Below are 19,677 nucleotides of genomic sequence, written 5' to 3' on the forward strand. Positions count from 1 at the left end.
ACATAATCAGGAAAAGCTGGAAGTGGTACAGGGCTCAAGTGGTAGAGCGCTAGCCTTGAGCAAAAAGCTCAGGGATGGCACTCAGACCCAGAGTTTAAGCCCAGGAATGGCAAGAAAAAAAAACAACCAAACAAACAAAAAACAAAAACAAAAACAAAGGCTTACCAATGGCAAACACATAAGGTATCTGTAAAGTAAGAAACCTGAGGATTATGTTTTTGTGAAGTCATCAGAATCTCCTACTTCACAGGACTTTCTAGGGATTCAATGTGCTAATACGAAGAAACGGCTTTGTGTAGTGTTGGGTATGCAGCAGCTGCTCTCAACAGACGCGGCCACACTCAGCAGCCTCTAGCTCTTTCAACCCAGCACCCAGTGGTCATCACTCTGTAAGAGGCTAAGTATGGTGAGTACACAGGCTAGGCAGACACCGTAGCATGGGGTGGACACGTGTGATAGCACTGCTTCTGCCCTGCCCTGCCCTGCCCTGGTGAAAGGCAGCAGATTCAAGCCTGCAGTGTAAGGAAACGGATCACAGTGCCTGATGGTGAGAGGCCAAGTTCTCCTTGGGCCTCCTTCCTACACTTTTCAAAAAATGTACATAGAACCTATAAACTCCTAATTTTAAAATCTTGAAAGGGAGTTGAATCAACAGTTTCTAGAAATGTTATGTTTTTAAAATTTGTGTTTATGTAGCATATGTACACATAAAAGAGAATCACCCTCTGATCCCACCCAGCAGAAAACATGCACAAACCCAAGGTATATGTGGAGGGGAGGGGCCCCAGCCCCAAGTTAGCGGTTGGGATGGTGCAATCCTGTGAGCCACAGCCCCAGTCAGGAGTGGGCTGGACTGAAGTGTTGAGCAGGCTGGAGCCCCAGTTGCTGGCCCTAAAACAAGCGTGCACCATAGCCAAAGGTCTGTTTGATGCCCTCAAAGTAGTACCGCTGCCAGCCCTGCCGCGTCCGCTCTTCCTCAGGGGCAGGGATGCCTCGACCTTCCATACACAGCTCGGTCTCTCCATTCTTATCAATAAAGGTCAGGGAGATGGTGGCAAAGTGCCCTGTGGGAGAGGAGATGTTTCAGACCCAGCATTTCCATGAGGGTTTAAACTACTAAGTGGACAACAGCAACAATTATGCTACTCACCATCTGGCCAAGTCTTAAACCTCCATTTCATCGCAATATGCTTCTCAGGGACCTAAAACAAGTAGAGACTGTAATGTACCTGGTACTATCTAGGGTTAGCCATCTGACTTCTGTATGAAGCCTATCATTTGTGCAACTATACAAAAAGACATCCTTTTTGAAGAGAAAACACTTTTATTAACTGAAGAGAATTAGAAGTGAAATTGTATAGAGCAGAGAAGCCACTAATCTGACAAGACAGAGGCAACAATGGGGGCAGCAGTACTCACCAGATCAGTAAATTCCCCAGACACGTTGCCATCTACCATGTGGAACTTCCCACCTTTATCTGCTTCTAACATTGCAGGAGCATGAGTAAAGGCCTGAACCAGCTATAGGAGGAGAAAAGGCAGGGAGATATAATAGCTTTTAATGGGACCCAGAGCCAGGCCAGTTGAATCCCACATGCCTTGACTCTCACTTCCAAAGCCTCTCTGCCAGTGAGCAGGTCCTGGTCTTCCCCCCTATTCTGCTCCATGAGACCAAGGCTTTGACTTCAGTATAATTCTTTCTGAATCTATGGAGTCATTACTTTGGATCCATTCCCTTTTCTAACAAGAATCTAGTAGTTCCCATGTACATGACTCCAAAGGAGAGGGATAAGGGGAAAATTCCCTTTGCTGAGTCATTTACATTTGGCCTGTAAGCTCTAATGGCAGAGGCATGGGTCCACAGACAAGCATATACTTACTTACCTCTTGTGTGGTAAACACTCGATAGAGTTCTTCTGGTGATGTCAGGAAGGTTTCTCTAAGGGTGATCTTACAAGTGGGGATTTTGACACCAACAGGTTTGGCCTGGGATTTTGAAGGAGCAGGCTTAGCCTGTGAAATGATAGTAAAACATGTCGATTTAATTTCAAAGTAAAACCTCAAGAGACAGATTTATTATTATTTATTCTCACAAATTCTTCATCTTAGGCTGGGAAGGTGGCTCAGTGGTAGAGTGCTTGCCTTGCATGCATGAGGCCCTGGATTTGATTCCTCAGCACTACATAAGCAAAAAGAAAAAAGCCGGAAGTGGCGCTGTGGCTCAAGTGGTAGAGCGCTAGCTTTGAGCTGAAGAGCTGAGGGACAGTGTCCAGGCCCAGAGTTCAGGCCCCTCCCCCCCCCCAAAAAAAATTCTTCATCTTGAAAAAGCTAAGCATTCAGAGGGGTTGAAGGTAATTTGTGAGTGTAGATGTTTCAGTTGTGAAAGAACTCTTCAGAAACACCTTCAAATCCCTGTAACTCTCAAACAGAATTTTTATGTTTAAAGAACTGGACATACTAGGCATTGGTGGTTCACACCTCTAATCCTAGCTACTCATGGTTCAAAGCCAGCATGGGTAGAAAAGTCTGAGCCTCTTATCTCCAATTAACTACCAAAAAACCTAGAATAGAGTTAAAGTGGTAGAGAGCCCAAAAGCTCCAGGACAGTGCCTAGAACCCTGAGTTCATGCATCAGGACTGGCACAAAACAAAAACAAGGAGCAGGCAGCTCTGGCTTTGAGGTGAGGGTGAGAGGGCAAGAGATGAGACAGAATGAGGAGTAGCCGTGTTCTACTTCCCTTTGCAGACAGCCACCCCTTCCTCCCTGTCACCGGGGAATAGCTTTACCTTGCGCTCCTCAGTTTTCAGAGCTGGCTGCCCCACTGGGTCTACTGACTCTCCATTCACTGTGGGCAAGATCATGCCCTGAGTGAACTCTGAAAAGACAAAAGCACCAGCTCTGGGAGTTACTTCTTACCATCAGACACACGAAGCTTGGTAAAATTAGTCATCCTAACCCAAAATGAGAAATAACCAGAAAAATATCTATTTTTACATCCTTACCTTTGGTCTACAGTAGACAGCTACATTAGTATGCTATAGAACACAATATGTTCATGAAGTATTACAACTTGCCAAATGTTAAGTCCACTTTTGAAGCTAACCAGTAAGTGGAGCAGCACTTCAGTGACTTCAAAAGTGGGTACTTGGACTAGAAAGTGGCTTAGTGATAGAGTGCTTGCCTAGCATGCATGAAGCCCTGAGTTTGATTCCTTAGTACCACATTAACAGAAAAAGCTGAAGTGGTGCTATGGCTCAAATGATATAGTGCTAGTCTTGAACAAAAGAAGCTCAGTGTCTAGGCTCTAAGTTCAAGCTCCAGGACTGACCAAAAAAAAAAAAAGAGCGGGTACTCTACCAGGCAACTTGGATGCACGTTGAGTCCCTTTCCTGACTTTGCCTTACCCCTAGAAAACAGCTACAACCAGATACATATTCAAGTAGTCTTTAGTTTACTGCTAGCCAACAGTAGCATCAAATGTCACTTAAAAAAATGTCTAATAGTCACGTTAAAAAGTCAAATATAACAGGGCTGGGAAGGTGGCTCAGTGGTAGAGCGCTTGCCTTGCATGCCTGAGGCCCTGGGTTCGATTCCCCAGCACCACATAAGCAAAAAGAAAAAAGCCGGAAATGGTGTTGTGGCTCAAGTGGTAGAGTGCTAGCCTTGAGCTGAAGAGCTGAGGGACAGCGCTCAGGCCCAGAGTTCAGGCCCCACGACCGGACCCCAAAAAAAACACAAAACAACAAAAGTCAAATATAACAGATAAAAACATTACTAATAGTTAATCTAATGTATCTAAACTATCACATTATCAATCTTAAAAGCTAACTGAAGCCAGGCACTGGTGTCTAATGTCTGTAATCCTAGCTATTCAGAAGGCAGAGATCTGAAGATCATAGTTCAAAGCCAAACTGGGCAGGAAAGTCTGCCAGAAGTAGAGCTGTGGCTCAAGTGGTAGACTGCTAGCCTTGAGCACAAAAGCTCAGGGACAGTGCCCAGGCACTAAGTTCAAGCCCCAGGACTAGCAAAAAAGAAAAAAAAAAAAAAAAAAAAGAAAGATTTAACTAAGTTGTTTTACATTGCTTCTTGGAGCTCCCAAGTCTTCCAAATCCATCATGCATCTCATTTGGGTTCCAAGAGACTAACCTATGAGCACCGTGGCTCTAAATCCTTCCTTTACTTATAAGCTAGCTAGCTTCGAGTGACTTTGAGGTGAAATAAATCTCTTCCCACCAAATCTTCATCCATCTGCTAAAGAAACAGTCTAGTCCCTTAAACAGAATCTGATAGGTAGAAGGCTGCCTCCTCCAGTATATGTCATCACTCAAGGGATACCTGTTTTGAGGGTGCTGATGTAAATCCCCATTGCTTCTCTGAGAAGTTTCACCCCTTCTTCCTTCATTAAGGCCACGAGATTTGTGTCAGGCTCATCTTTGGCAAGGCTCACACTAATCTGAGTGAGAGATCAGAAGTAGGCGGTAAATAACTCAAGGGACACATCATGGAACGTGGTTCCAAGCAATCAGTTAACGGCTAATGCTTCCAAAAGCAATGTGTGGAGATGGTGTATTCATCCAATCCCATTATTGTTCCTTCTCAAGTCCTCTGCCAAGGCAAAGGTGGTTCATGCTTGAAGCTAAAACAAAGAAATTGAGTACAATTTCTGGAAATTGCTCTGGAAATTTTCAGTGTTACCCTATAGCTAGAAACTCATCTGTAGACCGGTTTCTGAATGCCTGAAGCAGGTCTGGGCTATTCATTTTGGAAAATGTCATTTTCCTCATCTGAGACAAAAAGCATAGGGAGGGCTCAGATGAAGAGTTAAGACTCACAAACCTCCACTTCATCCACGCTGTTTTCATCAGACAAATTAGGGATCTCCACATGTCCCTTGTATTGTACTCCTGACTTAGAGGTACCTGTCAAAAGCAATGAAATGCTGTTAGCTTCCTCTTTTGCAGGAAAAGATCTATGCCTGAAGGACCTACCAGAGCACTACACCACTTAGGCTTTTTTTTTTGGCCCTCCTTATTCTGAACCGACATCTAGTCTGAGAGAATGCTACAAGGCAGATGTAATCCAGTGCCCCCATCCTCTCTCTCCTCACTCTTTGCTGAAGAACAACTAACAGTCCTGGCAGTGGAACTGACAGCCATATCAACTGGGCACTAGTATGAATTCTACTTGAGTCAACAGCCAACACAGTCACAATACTTGCTCTGAAAATATGTACATATCCCCATGTGACTGGTATATTAGAGGACAACTTAATCAAGAGAATTTCACCCATGAGAAACATTAGTTGAACACAGAAAACTACACCTAGCTGAACCTCACATAGGAATGAGCAAAACATCCCTCAAAGCATCTGCTAATCACCTTAGTTAAGCACATGTTATATGCCACAACCACACACCATTGGGGATGGGCTGTTTCTCCTGACTCAGATGTCTCTCCTTATACAATTAAGCTGCAACCCTGTTGTCTACCATCACAAAAAAATTTCAGACCTCTTATCAAGGCAAGACACCATTATCTAATACTGTTTGTGTGTTTCTAGCCATTTAACATGAAACGTGTTACTGATGGGGTAAATTTTTGTGGTATTGTATCCCCAATGCCATTTTCCCTACAAACTGTGTTTTCACTGAGTATTTTTTTGTGTAGTTTGGCAATTTTTAGTAACATATTTATTGAACTATATGTGAACTCGCAAATGAAATCACCTCTTTAGACTTCATTTTCTCAAAGAAGAGTGGGCAAGCTATAAAGATATAAAATTCCTTCCAGACTACAATGTTTTAGGTATACTTGAAAAATCATGAAGAGATGTATCTCTACGTTCACCTCAGTATCATTTTCTTATTGATATTACATAGTACTAAATGCTTACTAAAGCACAAATTTATTCATGTTTTACCCCAGACACAGATGGTAGCTATTTTATACTCCCAGAGCTTTCTTTCTTTCTTTCTTTTTTTAAAAACTTCAACCCTTAAACTGTCAGGACCACCAAGTGAGGGGGAATATGTATGGTCCCAATTGTTTCCTAATGTGGTCACAGATGGGTCATTACATCAAAGAATATATAGGGCAGTCCCAATTTATAGCCACACTAGATTCACTAGCACAGTGGTCTGATCTTTAAGATTCACACTGAACAGTTAGAAAATGGTCACAATTGTAAACTGCGGAAATATCATTTTATACACCCTGACAGACAAGGGCCAAAAGATACAGTGCCCAGTCAGTTCGCTGGTGGTGACTTATGAGTACCCCATGGTGACAGGGAAATTTTAGCATCTCATGCTGCTTTCTTCCCATTCTCCCCTCAACAGTTCATTACTCCTCAAAAACTTTTCTCCAGCTCCTTAACAGGTCAGCAGAAATGCAGTTAGCCTCTTCCTTCTCTGACAGACCAGCAAATACATACCTGTCCAATTCAGTTTGACGTTCCATTCATAAAAGAAGATAAGTTTGCCTTTTCGATTGTTAATAGATGCTTCTCCATCAAGTTTATTCACTTCGGTCACTTCACACTTGCCCTCCTCATTCTGTACCCGAACAGCCAGAAACAGGGTCTTCAGCTTTTCTGTGGACCAGTTTGAAGCATCCCTCTCTGTCCTGAAAAAAACAGAAGTAAACCTATGGATCAGCAGTCAAACAAAGGATACACACGGCTGCCTCCCAAAAAGGCAAAGTTAAAGGAGGCTGGACAGACAGGTGAAAAAGAACACAAAACTCGTAGTTCCACTCCACATCACTGTTAGGAAGGAGAGACACTGCATTACTGCCAACAAAGGCAAATGCTGTAACAGTACAACTAAACGAGAAAAGTTATGCGGTACATTATGACATTTTATGTTTTAAAAGGGCACCCCCATTTGGCCAAGAGTGCAACTGCACACACTGCAGAGAGGAGCACAGACGAGCACAGAGTACAGCATTTGGCTAAAAGGACCAGGCAGGTCCTCATTCATTAGCAAAACTGCTCTCAGCCTGTTAAGATTCAGACAGCTTTAAAGGACCCAACACATTCTATGTCCTCTGGTTGACCAAAAAACAAGTCTAGACTTCAAAACTAACCATAACAAAAAATACTGCCAAGCACAGTGAAGAGGAAGGGAAAAAAGATTACTCTGCCTTTCCAATCAACTATTCAATAACAGTCAACAACAAAAAGAGCTGCAACCAAATTGCATTACGAACGAAAGTTCAGTAGAGTTTAAAGTAAACGCTGTTTATGGAAGATTTCATGAAGGAGGGAGAGCTTTTAAGGGCAGTATAACTCAGTATAACTATAAAATACAAAACCACGATCGCCGGGCTACCCGGAGTCCAAACACAAACCAACTTCATAGTTCCGGATGTGAGGCTGCAGGGTCTTCAGCAGCCTGGCGCTTGGCCGAACGTAGTCCAAACCTTCTCCTGGGGCACCTGTGCCTTACAGTTGACTTTTCACTTTGACTGTAAGCCACAAAGCAGAGATTATGGCTCCTGGGGCCGGAGATTTCCCCAGCAGGCTCCCGACACAATCGAAAGGCCTTTGGGTCTCGCTGACTGCGGCCACGTGTAGGAAGCATCTTCCTGCTCCAGGCTGGATGCAGCAATTGGGGATGTTCTGTTCTCTGTCTGAAATTGCTCTTTGGGTAGAAGCTTCGCCCGCGGACCCCTCTCGTCCCCGACACTGAGACTAGGCTAGGGGTGCTGAAGAGGACCCCTTCCCCTGCCACACGAGGAACCCACCCGTCCCCTGATCTCAGGCCAGGCCTGCCCGGGCCCCAGCTCTGTCCGCGCCAAGGTCCCAGGAACCCCCAAACCCAAGCCTGGTGCCGGTGCTCCTGCGGCCTTGCCTTGCTGGCCCTCACCAGTGCCAGTTGTTGACGTTAGTGGCGTCCGCCCGCTCCTCCACGATCCAGCGTGGGTCGCCCTCACCCCACTTGGCCATCGGCTCTCCTAGCGCGCCGCCACCAGCTCCCAAGCAGCCGCAGTCACAGCCTCAGGACCGCTCGGTCCCAGCCGCCCGGCAGCGCCTGGAAACTACTAGAAGCGGCCGCAGCACCTCCTGGCTTGCTTTTCCCTCCACCCCCACCCCTCCCCGCCTCAACTTCCGGCTCCTCCCCACTCCTACCGGCTACTTCCGTTCCAGCTTGCCTAACTGTAGGTTCCGCCTGTTCTGAAGTCCTCACAAACACCCTCAGATTATCGCCAAAGGGGCCCCAAACCCAGCCCTTCACACTACCATTCCTCACCTGTAGGGACACAAAGGACGTGGTCCCTTTGTTTCCTTGGTCTCTAACTCGGTCTTGCTAAGCCTTCTGGGAGTTGTAGTCCTGTTAAAGAACCCTCTGTCTAACCGCGGAAGGTCGCGTTGAAAGTAAAGGAAATGATCTAGCACGGGCGCTAGGGTTTCTGGGGGATGTAGTCAAGACGTCTCGCGGGTCTATCGCGACAGTTCCCGACGGTCGAGGGAAAAGAACTACAAGTCCCATGATGCTCTGCGGGCGCTCTCTTTACTCTGACTCTCTCCTCCGCCCCCGTGAGTGTCCTCTTCCTCTTCTTCCTTATGCAGCATAGACTGATTAGAAAGGCTGGTCGGGCGGCGGAGACTGGCGCTGTCCTGAGAGGGAGGGCTCGGTGTGGAAGAGGTGAGGGTGTCCCGGGCCCTTGGGCCGCGAGTCCGTCTGAGTCATCCCTCTCCTCATCCCAATCCTCTTCCTCCTCTTCTCTGGGACATCCCTGCGTCTCTGTTCCGGCCTGACTCCCATTCGGGGCCAGTCTTGCGAGCCAGGCTACGCCCCAAGATTTACTTCAGAACTTGACATTTGGTTCTGAACCAACAAAACCCAGGGATCCGCCGGGCTCTGGTGAGTGCGGTAGATCCGTGGCTTCCTGAACGTTCGCCCGCGGTTACCCGGTTTTAATCCACATTCTTTGGCTTCAGTTCACAAACCTTATTTTGAAACTGAGTCTGTTTTCAATATCTGGTTTCTAGAGGATCCTGAAGGAGGGAGGGGTGTGTGGGGTGTGTGTGTGTGTGTGTGTGTGTGTGTGTGTGTGTGTGTGTGTGTGTGTGTGTGTGTGTGTGTGTGTGTGTGTGTGTGTGTGTCTGTCTGTCTGTGTGTGTCTGTGTGTGTGGGAGGGTGTGTGTGTGTGTTTTGTTGTGTTTTCCTGGTCCTCCTCGTCCTGCGTCTTGTTCCTCTTCTTGCATCTGTCACCCTTTCCTGGGGCTCTCAGAATACAGGTCAGGCCTCTGAAGTATTTAACATCATGTCGAAGCACATTTCTTAGGCACTATTAAAATTTTACTTGAGGTTTTTGTAACGTTTGGAACTATTAAGACATTATCACTTTACTGGCCCAGTAAATCTAGCTTCTTAGTGACACTCTTAAGTACAAATTGGTATTAAACTGCCATTGTGTGGTTGAAGAAAAGATTCCAGAAATTCTCCAGTGCAATATTGCATTTATCTGTGTATATTTATCATAGGTGTGCCTTAGTTCTTCCAGGAATGAAAAGTAGATAGACTATGCAAGACAGTGAAAATAGTCTAGGAAGCAGAAAACTTTGATTATAATTTGGAATAGATGTGGTAAACAAAGCTGCTTTGATATTTAATCCTTTTCATACCTCCTTTAAACATGGAAAAGATAATAATTCTACCCCACAGGATTATTCCGAGAATTATTTTAAGTACTTTTTGAAATAATGAAGCTGTACTTGTTCCAGAGACATTTATTTTTTATTTTATTTTATTTTTTGGGGGGTCCGGTCGTGGGGCCTGAACTCTGGGCCTGGGCACTGTCCCTCAGCTCTTCAGCTCAAGGCTAGCGCTCTACCACTTGAGCCACAGTGCCACTTCCGACTTTTTTCTTTTTGCTTATGTGGTGCTGAGGAATTGAACCCAGGGCCTCATGCATGCAAGGCAAGCGCTCTACCACTGAGCCACCTTCCCAGCCCGACATTTATTTTTATTTATTTAGTCAGTCAGTCGTGGGGCTTAAACTCTGGGCCTGGGCGCTGTCCCTGTGGCGAATGCTCTACCGCTTGAGCCACAGCGCCACTTCCGGTTTTCTAGTGGTTTATTGGAGATAAGAGTCTCACAGATGTTCCTGCCTGGGCGGGCTTTGAACCGTGATCCTCAGATCTCAGCCTCCTGAGTAGCTAGGATTACAGGCGTGAACCACCGGCCCGGCTCCAGAGACATTTATCTGTTGCAGATTTTTTTTTTTTTTTTTGGCCAGTCCTGGAGCTTGAACTCAGGGCCTGGGCACTGTCCTTGATCTTCTTTTGCTCAAGGCTAGCACTCTACCACTTGAGCCACAGTGCAGGTTCCGGCTTTTTCTGTTTATGTGGTACTGAGAAACTTCAGGCATGCTAGGCAAGTACTCTACCACTAGACAACCCACATTCCCAGCCTTCTTGCAGAATTAAAAAAAAAAAAATTAGGAAGCTTTTTCCAACACACTATGATTAGTTAGTAAAAGTTAATTATAGGCATTCACTTTCTGTCAGGCACTAAGCACTGTACAGTTTATCCTTATAAAAATCTTTGGTTTAATGTCCCTATTACAGAGATGATGGTGAAAAGATGTTGCTAAGTAAACCAATAATAAAAGGAGCTAGCATGTAGTATTTGCTTTCTGTTGGGCACTTCAGGTTTTCTGAGTATTTGTTCTTCACTGTAATCCTATATAATCCTGTATATCCTATAATCTAGGATACCACTTTCTCTGCAAGGTTTAAAAGACACCTATTTTGCTTGGAATTAGAAAAGCCAAGATTTGAAGTCAAGGCTGCTTAGCTACAGTGACTGTACTTGTACTACCACATGCAATGATTTTTTTAAATGTCTATTAAGCTTTTCTATGTTTATTTTAATGTCTATTAAGCTTTTCTGAATCCTGAAATTAAAAATAGAATGGAATCTTTGCAGTCATTGCTGGGTTCAGTAGGAATTAGTGATGGCTGCTTGGGAAGAGACCAACTAGCAGAAAGTTCCCACCGGGCTGGGAAGGTGGCTCAGTGGTAGAGTGCTTGCCTTGCATGCCTGAGGCCCTGGGTTCAATTCCTCAGCACCACATAAAGAAAAAAGCCGGAAGTGGCACTGTGGCTCAAGTGGTAGAGCGTTGGCCTTGAGCTGAAGAGCTGAGGGACAGCACCCAGGCCCAGAGTTCAGGCCCCACGACCAGACCAAAAAAAAGAAAAAGAAAAGAAAGTTCCCACCATACAGCTTTGCCTCCCATTATCCTTCAGCTGAAAATGGGAAGGCAGAATTGTTAAGTGCCTTCAAAAGCCTCAATAGAGCTCCCATGATGAGTATTTCTAAAGCTTTTATTTAGAAAGGTGCTGTTGGAATATAAGGAAAAGCCAACTAATTATTTAGAATTTGACATTGTACCCTTTGAGGTTACTTTTGGTGCTATGAAAAATTGAGTATTTATTAGCAGGAGTGAGGAACTTTTTGTGTACCATGAGCCACTTAGAAATTGTAACATTGGGCTGGGAAGGTGGCTCAGTGGTAGAGCGCTTGCCTTGCATGCTCAAGGCCCTGGGTTCGATTCCTCAGCACCACATAAGCAAAAAGAAAAAAGCCGGAAGTGGCACTGTGGCTCAAGTGGTAGAGCGCTAGCCTTGAGCTGAAAAGCTGAGGGACAGCGCCCAGGCCCAGAGTTCAGGCCCCACAACCGGACCCAAAAAAAAAAAAAAAAAAGAAATTGTAACATTATTTGTGGGTCATACAAAATTATTAATATAGGGGCTGGGAATGTGGCTTAGTGGTAGAGTGCTTTCCTACTATGCATGAAACCCTAGGTTCCATTCCTCAGTACCTTATACACAGAAAAAGCTGGAAGTGGTCCTGTGGCTCAAGTAGTAGAGGGCTAACCTTGAGCAAAAGAAGCTCAGGGACAGTGCCTAAGCCCTGAGTTCAAGCCATGGGACTGGCAAAAACAAACAAACAAAAAACCAGAATAGGCAGATAGGCTTAGCTAAGAAGCATCAAAAAGGGTATGTGTCTGTCTTGTCATGTGCCAAATGATTTTGTGGACATGTATAGTGTTCTCTACCCCTGGAACCATAGTTTTTCACTCAAATTCCAGTTGACATTGATAATTTAGTTTGTAATGCTAAAAGAAAAAAAATTATTTTCAAGGTGAAATCAAATTTTAGAGAAAGTTATAGAAGAGACTAGTGATCTTTTGACTATGCATTTTCTTCCCATGATCTTGCTCTCATTTTTTTTTTCTTTGCAGTGGGGTCCAATACCAGATTTGAACTCAGGACCTCACACTTTCTCAGTGGGCACTATCAGTTGAGCCACACATCCAGCCCAACATTTTGGTGATTATTTTAGAGATGGAGTTTTGAAAGCTTTTTTTGCCCAGATTGACTTTGAGTTGCCATCCTCCAGGTCTAAGCCTCTTGACTGGCTAGGATTATGGATTTTTGCCACCGGTGCCTGGTTCTTTTCCCAAATTTTGACCAAGTTGTTGATAAAATAATTACAACTTGAAAATACAGGCAAGATAATTCTGTTTCATTAAATTGCTTTTCTTTCATTCTTTTAGGCATTTTAAAAGCACATATAAGTCAGGTACCAGTGGTTCATGCTTGTAATCCTAGCTACTAAGGAGGCTGAGATCTGAGAATCGCAGTTGGAAACCATCCCAGGCAGACAAATCTAAAAAAGTAGTATCTTTAATTAACTAACCCCACCCCCCAAATAAAGGCCAGAAATGGAAATGTTGCTCAAGTGGCAGAGCCTTGAATGATGCTCAGGACCTGGGTTCAAGCCCCAATAGTGGCATACAAAGAAACCAAAAAGCAAATATGAGAATGAGATCCTTATCAGTTTTATTCACTATAGTATTCCCAGAGCCTACAACAGTTCCTTAGAGATGCTGAATACATAAATGTAATTACTCAGTATTTTTTGTGTGTGCTCTGACCAATCCTTGTGTTTTTATCCAACTTTGTATTTACAAAGTCTTCTAGTGTTTCCCAACATATACTGATAACGTTACACATACATGTTCTGAATACTCTGGCTCTGTTCTAGGTCCTTCAGGAGAAGGACTGTATCATGTATTATTTTGTTGTTGTTTTAATTTTTGCTGGTCCTCCTGAGGCTGGGCCTGGTGCTGTCCCTGATTTTTTTATGCTCCAGGCTAGTGTTCTACTTAAGGCACAGCTCCACTTCTGGCTTTTTGTGGTTAATTGGAGATAAGAGTCTCATGGATTTTCCTGCCAGGCTGGCTTTAAGCAGTGACCCTCACATCTCACCTCCTGAATAGCTAGGATTATAATTGTGAGTACCGGTGCCTGGTGATACACTTTTGATATCCCTTAAACACCTCAGAGAGAATCTTGAACAAAATAGAAGTTCTAGTAATTAATGCCTATTTCTGTGTAACTAGAGGGTCAAATATATGAATCACCAGTTGAAAACCTATGGATCTTCTTTTATATGGCATGTTCAGTATTTGCCTCATCAGATTCTTTTCTATATACCTAATTTCTGGGATCAGTTAGTGGTAAAGAATCTAAAGCTTTTGGAACTCTTTAGGGAGAGACCTAGAAAGGGATATGTATCTATCTCTCTCACCACAGATGAATCGGACAAAAGGTGATGAGGAAGAATACTGGAACAGCTCTAAGTTCAAGGCTTTCACTTTCGATGATGAAGATGATGAACTGTCACAGGTAGGCTTCTATAGACAACTGCTGAAGGTCTTATCCTCTAGGAAACCACTCTAAAATTACTTTCTTTTATACTCTCAGGTATCCTGGCTTTATTTTTTTAATTGTGAAAATACTATACAGAGGGGTTACAATTACTTGGGCAAGATAATGAGTACATTTCTTATCAAGCATTGTAGCCTCCTCCTTTGTTTCCCCTTCCCATCCCTTCCCATCTTCCCCCCGCCCCTGTATCCTGGCTTTTGAACATGTCTTTATTAAGCTAAGAAATGTGTGAGTCAGGTCTTCACAAAAACCTTTGTCCTTCCTTCCTTCCTTCCTTCCTTCCTTCCTTCTTCCTTCCTTCCTTCCTTTTCCTTCCTTCCTCTTTCTTTCTTCCTTTCTTCCTTCCTTTCTTTTGTCAGTCCCTGGGGCTTGAACTCTGAGCCTGGTCACTGTCCCTGAGCTCTTCAGCTCAAGGCAAGTGCTCTACCACTTGAGCCACAGTGCTACTTCCAGTTTTCTGGTGGTTTATTGGAGATAAGAGTTTCATGGACTTTCCTGCCCTGGCTGGCTTTGAACTGTGATCCTCAGATCTCAGCCTCCTGAGTAGCTAGGATTACAGGTGTGAGCCACCAGTACCTGGCTTTGTATTGGCTTTCTGTTGCTATAATGGAAAGCCTGAGATAACCAACATGTACAGGAAGAGGTTTATTTTGCTCAGCGTGTTGGAGGCCACAGACCACGATTAGTTGCTTCTTTTGCTTTGGACCTGTGACAAGGCTGCATATCATAGTGTGAGTATATAGAAAATAAAACTGCCTAATTCATGGCCAGGAAACAAAGAGGACTAGGAGGATCCACAATCCTCTTTTTTAAGAGCACTCCCCCAGTGACTTAAGAACCTCTCAAAAAGTCCCATCATTCCGATTTTACCACCTCCTAATAGTGCTACCCAATACAAAGCCTTTAATATATAGGTTTTTGGAGAACATATACAATCTAAACTGAAAGAACGTTCAGGGAAAACAGCCTTCAAAAAAGATCTAGAAAGACTGTAAAATAATTCTTTGTTCATCTTTCTTCACATTGTAAGATGTTTCATTCTTGTCAGTTTCTTTTTTCCTAGGACCCCCAAGTCTGTTATTCATTTATTTGTTGTCTTCAGCTCAAGGCTAGCGTTCTACAACTTGAGCCACAGCATCACGTCCAGTTTTCTGAGTGGTTTATTTGAGAAAAGAGTCTCACGGTCTTTCCTGCCCAGGCTGGCTTTGAACTGCGATCTTCAGCCTCCTGATTAGCTAGTATTACAGGTGTGAGCCACCGGCGCCTGGCTGTTGTCTTTATTCTTGAGATGAGGTCTTGTTATGTTGTCCAAACTGGTCTTAAATTCATGGGCCTAAGCACTCCTTCTGCCTGGATCTCCTTGAGCAAATGCCACTATGCCCAGCTAATTTGTTTTTGGAAGATGACTTAGACTGGAAGATTTGTTTTTTATTTTTGCCAGTCCTGTGGCTTGAACTCAGGGCTTGGGCACTGTCCCTGAGTTTCTTTTTGCTCAAGGCTAACACTATCACTTGAGCCACAGTGTATTCCTGCTTTTTCTGTTTATATGGCACCAAGGAATTGAACCCAGGGCTTAAGGCATGCTTTGTAAGCACACTACCATTAGGCCTCATTCCCAGCCCAAAGAGTTATTTTGATTCATGTTTATTTTACAAAAGAGGAAGTGGTCACTTTTGGATAGGTGAATAAATTTACTAATATTTGGACAGCAAGTCTTTGTCAGGAATATGATTAGAACTCAAAAGTGGTTTGGATTCATCTTAATCTTTTGCCTATGCAGTGATTGGCTAGAATGCAGTTTCTTTGCAAAAAGCTAGTCTTTTGATAAGAATAAAGTTATTGACTGTTTTCAAGTTCCAGTTGCTCTGCATTCGTTTTCAAAGAAAGAGGTAGAAAGGAATGATTGTCTCTGTCTGTCTGTCTGCAGTTAAAGGAATCCAAGCGAGCAGTGAATAGCCTTCGAGACATTGTGGATGATGATGATGACGATGACCTGGAACGAGTCAGCTGGAGTGGGGAGCCTGTGGGAAGTAAGTAGAGAGGTGATAGAGCTTATTTATAGTCAAGGTTCTCATCACAAATGCACTGGTCCACAAACGCACAAAGTCCACTGGTTTCCTCCGAAGAAAAAGAAAAAGAGATTAGACTCTTACCAGATAAGCACACATCTGAAAGGTGAACCTCAAGAGATATTTGGGTGCTGGAGTTGACTCTAACATATAGTCATATTTGAGAACTCTGAGGTATTCGTAACTACTTTGCAAAACTTCTTAGCCACCAAGTCTTACTGCCTAATCCATTATATAATAACACTTCATACCTTTACAGTTTGATTTTACACACATACAGACATGCATGCACACATTTAAAATTTTTTGGTGGTGCTTGGGTTTGAATTCAGGGTTCTACACTTGAGCTATCCTCTTTGGTTCTTTTTTGCATTAGTTAGTTTTTAGATAAAGTCTCATGATTTTGGCTGTGATTCTCTTATCTCCTACCTATGGACTATTGTATAATTAGGATCACAAATGTGTACTACCACCCTTGTCTGTCTTTTTGCCTTCTGATCTCTGCTTCCTAAGTAAGATGAGATTACAGGCATGAGCCATCATACCAGGCAAAATATGTTTGTTTATTTGTTTGGTTAGAGCTGGTACTAGGACTTGAACTGAGGGCCTAGAAGCTGACTCTTAGCTTTTTTGCTCAAGACTGGTGCCTTCCTACTTGAGCCACAGTTCTACTTCCAATATTTTGGTGGTTCATTGGAGATAAGAGTCTCATAGACTTTCCTTCCCTAGTTTCTTGACTAGCTAAGGTTATAGACATGCGCCACTGATACCCAGCTAAGAAATGTTTTAAGTTAAAATGAATAAATAGGAGATACTATATAACACGATTAAAAATCAAAAGTAGTAAAGGTGTACTTGACAAATTTTCCTTGATACTATTACAATCATCTCAGTTCTCAGTGCCTGCCCTCTCCTGCCCTTCCCCTGCAAAAGCCTTTACTGTTGCTCCCTTATTATATAACTGGCTGGGTGGTTTACATTTAGAGATGCTCATAGGCATACCTATTTTTACCCCAGTGTTTGTACAAGCAGTAACATACTGTGTACTTAGCTATTTTTATGTGATAATGGGGCTTGGAGAGCTTTCCATATCATATAAAAAGCTTGTTTTCTCTTTTTTGGTCCGTCATGGAGCTTGAACTCTGGGCCTGGCACTCTCCCTGAGCTCTTCAGCCCAAGGCAAGTGCTCTGCTACCACTTGAGCCACAAGCCACTTCCGGTTTTCTAGTGGTTTATTGGAGATAAGAGTCTCACAGCCTTTACTGTCCGGGCTGGCTTTGAACCGGGAGCCTTAGATTTCAGCCTCCTGAGTAGCTAGGATTACCAACCACCGTGAGCCACTGGTGCACGGCTATAAAGCTTTCTTATTCTGGTTTTGTTTTGTTTTGTCTTTTTAAGCAGTAGCATGGTATTACATTGTATGGATTACCATAATTTATTTAACTAGTCTACTATGGTGAATTTTAGATTGTGTCTAACCTTTTGATATTTCTGTTCTTATCAGTAACCTTGTATTCTGACACTCAAATAAGTGAAAGATCATTTCTTGGGGTTGAATGACTGGCATTGGCTATTTGTCATATTGGATAGTTATTGTCAAATTCCCCACCATAGGGCTCATGCCAGTTTGTACTCCCCATCAGCAATGTAGAAGGGTTCCTGTTTCCCACAGCCTTTCTACTATTGGGTATGATCAAGTTTTGAGATCTTTGCTTATCTTAATGGGGATCAACAGTACTGAAACTATTGTTAAGAACATCTATTCAGGTGCTGTTGGCTCACCTAACTACTCAGGAGACTGAAATCTAAGGATTACAGTTCAAAGCCAGTAATGGAGGAAAGTCCATAAGACTCTAACCTCCAACTAACCAAGCAAGTCTTGTACTCAAGGACAATTCCTAGGCCCTGAATTCAAGCCCCAGGACTGGCACAAAAATAAGTAAATCAATGAACAATCATCTTTTTATATTTAAAAACTATATTTCCTTTTTATGATGCATTTGTTCATGCCCTTTGTCCATTTGTCTGTTGATTAATCTATTTGACTCTGACCTTTTCCCTTGCTCCATGATAATCAAGGGACCAGGACCTTTGTTGAAGAGCTTTTTTTTTTTTTTTTTTTTTTTGGTCTGATCGAGGGGCCTGAACTCTGGGCCTGGGCGCTGTCTCTCAGCTCTTCAGCTCAAGGCTAGCGCTCTACCACTTGAGCCATAGCGCCACTTCTGGCTTTTTTCTTTTTGCTTATGTGGTGCTGAGGAATCAAACCCAGGGCCTCAGGCATGCAAGGCAAGCGCTCTACCACTGAGCCACCTTCCCAGCCCCTGTTGAAAAGCTTTGAGTTCATTGAATATTGGATGTCAAAGATGTCTATTGGATGAGACTTACTGATTTAGTTCTTAATGGTCCTGCAGGTATTTCGTGGTCCATCAAAGAGACTGCTGGTAATAGTGGGTCAACACACGATGGACGTGAACAGATAAAGGGCCGAAACAGCTTCTCCTCCTATGCACAACTACCCAAACCGACTTCCACTTACTCCCTGAGTAGCTTCTTTAGAGGTAAATAATGATGGTTAAGGAACAGCAAAGTCTTTCTTTTGTTCTGAAAAATGCTCAGGCTATACTTTTCATTTACTTAGGAGGAAAATGATTATTGAAAGACAGTAAACTATCATTGGCGGCTAAGTATTAGAAAGGGGAAAAGTGAGAAAAATTCACAAGCTTTAGAATGGATTTCTAGGACATGATGAATAAAGTTGGCATTATCCCTGTGATAGATACTGAACAAGTTTGCCTAGGTCAGAATTTCTCCTTACCTCTTAGGCAGTGCGTCTAAGAACTCCTGTTTATTGCTGGTGGGAAAGCAAAATGGTGTGGTCACTAAGGCAATTTTCTCAAATATTAAACATAAACCTACCATAAGACCTAGCAGTTTCATTTTTACATAACAGAAAGAACCGGGAGCAAGGACTTCAACAGGTATTTGTATACTGTTTATAGCAGCATTATTCACAATAGCCAAAGATGGGAGTGGCCCATTTTGTCCACTCAAGGATAAAATGTAGGAATATATATGCAGTAGAATATTATTTAGTTATGAAAAGGTATAAAACTCTGATACGTGCTTTGATATGGAACCTTGAAGACATACTAAATCAAGTAAGGACACCGAGGACAAATGTTTTGTGACAAATGTTGATATGAGATAACTAGTATAGGCAGAGTCGGTGAGGACACTGTGTCCTTAACCCAGTCTGATGGCTTTGACTTGAACTCTCTTGACTCTTCTCTCATTACTTATCCCTAGGTAGAACTAGACCTGGAAGTTTCCAGTCTCTTTCTGATGGTAAGTATTGTTCCCTTTCTCTTGATTGTTGTGGGGGATGTGGTATAGTCTGGGGAGTTTGGAGATGTGTTATTAGATGATTAAATGAATTTTCTTCTAAATAACATTATTAGAGGAAAAAAATTTTTTTTGCGGTACTGGGGATTGAACTCAGGGTCTTGAGCTTGCTAGAGGCAGGCTCTCTTCTACTTAAGCCATGATTCCAGCCCATTTTTGCATAGTTATTTTCAAGATAGAGTCTTACTTTATGGCTGGGCTGGGCTGTGAATCCTATTATTGGTGCTTTCCTGCATATGCTGCAATGTCCAAACATTATGCTTCCCCCATAGCTGAGATACAGGCATACTCCATATGCCCTGCCATTGGTTATGATGTGATCTTGCAGATTTTTGTGCACTGGCTGGCCTGAACTACTATGCCCATCACTAAAGAAATTTTTTGATGGTGAAGTAGAAATCACAGCAGGTACCAGTGGCTCACACCTATAATCCTAGCTACTCAGGAGGCTGAGATCT

General features: G+C 43.2%; 2 protein-coding genes across 6 annotated transcripts in view; one reads left to right on the top strand and one right to left on the bottom strand.

Annotated features, from left to right (window-relative positions):
- Positions 1-667: 667 nt before the first annotated feature.
- Ahsa1 (activator of HSP90 ATPase activity 1) lies at positions 668-8,357 on the bottom strand. 2 transcript variants are annotated; one of them, XM_070028789.1, is made up of 9 exons: positions 8,254-8,357; positions 6,435-6,625; positions 4,838-4,920; positions 4,337-4,454; positions 2,788-2,876; positions 1,885-2,013; positions 1,420-1,521; positions 1,151-1,202; positions 668-1,064 (listed from the first exon to the last, which is right to left on the bottom strand). In XM_070028789.1, exons 4-9 carry the CDS (start codon positions 4,401-4,403, stop codon positions 892-894), a joined length of 612 nt encoding a protein of 203 aa, XP_069884890.1. In that variant the 5' UTR covers positions 4,404-4,454; positions 4,838-4,920; positions 6,435-6,625; positions 8,254-8,357; the 3' UTR covers positions 668-891. The 2 variants fall into 2 exon arrangements, with proteins under 2 accessions (XP_069884890.1, XP_069884882.1); XM_070028781.1 differs by lacking the exon at positions 8,254-8,357 and adding an exon at positions 7,870-8,094.
- A 107-nt stretch (positions 8,358-8,464) lies between these two features.
- Vipas39 (VPS33B interacting protein, apical-basolateral polarity regulator, spe-39 homolog) overlaps positions 8,465-19,677 on the top strand; it is a 37,993-nt gene continuing 26,780 nt past the window's right edge. Inside the window, exons 1-5 of one of the 4 annotated variants that reach the window (XM_070028848.1) lie at positions 8,465-8,540; positions 13,614-13,706; positions 15,676-15,778; positions 18,229-18,375; positions 19,124-19,162. In XM_070028848.1, coding sequence (XP_069884949.1) covers positions 13,614-13,706; positions 15,676-15,778; positions 18,229-18,375; positions 19,124-19,162 — 382 coding nt within the window. In that variant the 5' untranslated portion in view covers positions 8,465-8,540. Of the gene's footprint in view, positions 8,869-12,278; positions 12,345-13,613; positions 13,707-15,675; positions 15,779-18,228; positions 18,376-19,123; positions 19,163-19,677 lie in introns of those variants that run through there. The other 3 variants (XM_070028844.1, XM_070028841.1, XM_070028854.1) reach the window with 3 other exon arrangements.

The sequence above is a fragment of the Dipodomys merriami genome, unplaced genomic scaffold, assembly GCF_024711535.1.
Source record: "Dipodomys merriami isolate MVZ:Mamm:240054 unplaced genomic scaffold, mDipMer1.0.p SCAF_1, whole genome shotgun sequence".
NCBI classification, from domain to species: Eukaryota; Metazoa; Chordata; class Mammalia; order Rodentia; family Heteromyidae; genus Dipodomys; species Dipodomys merriami.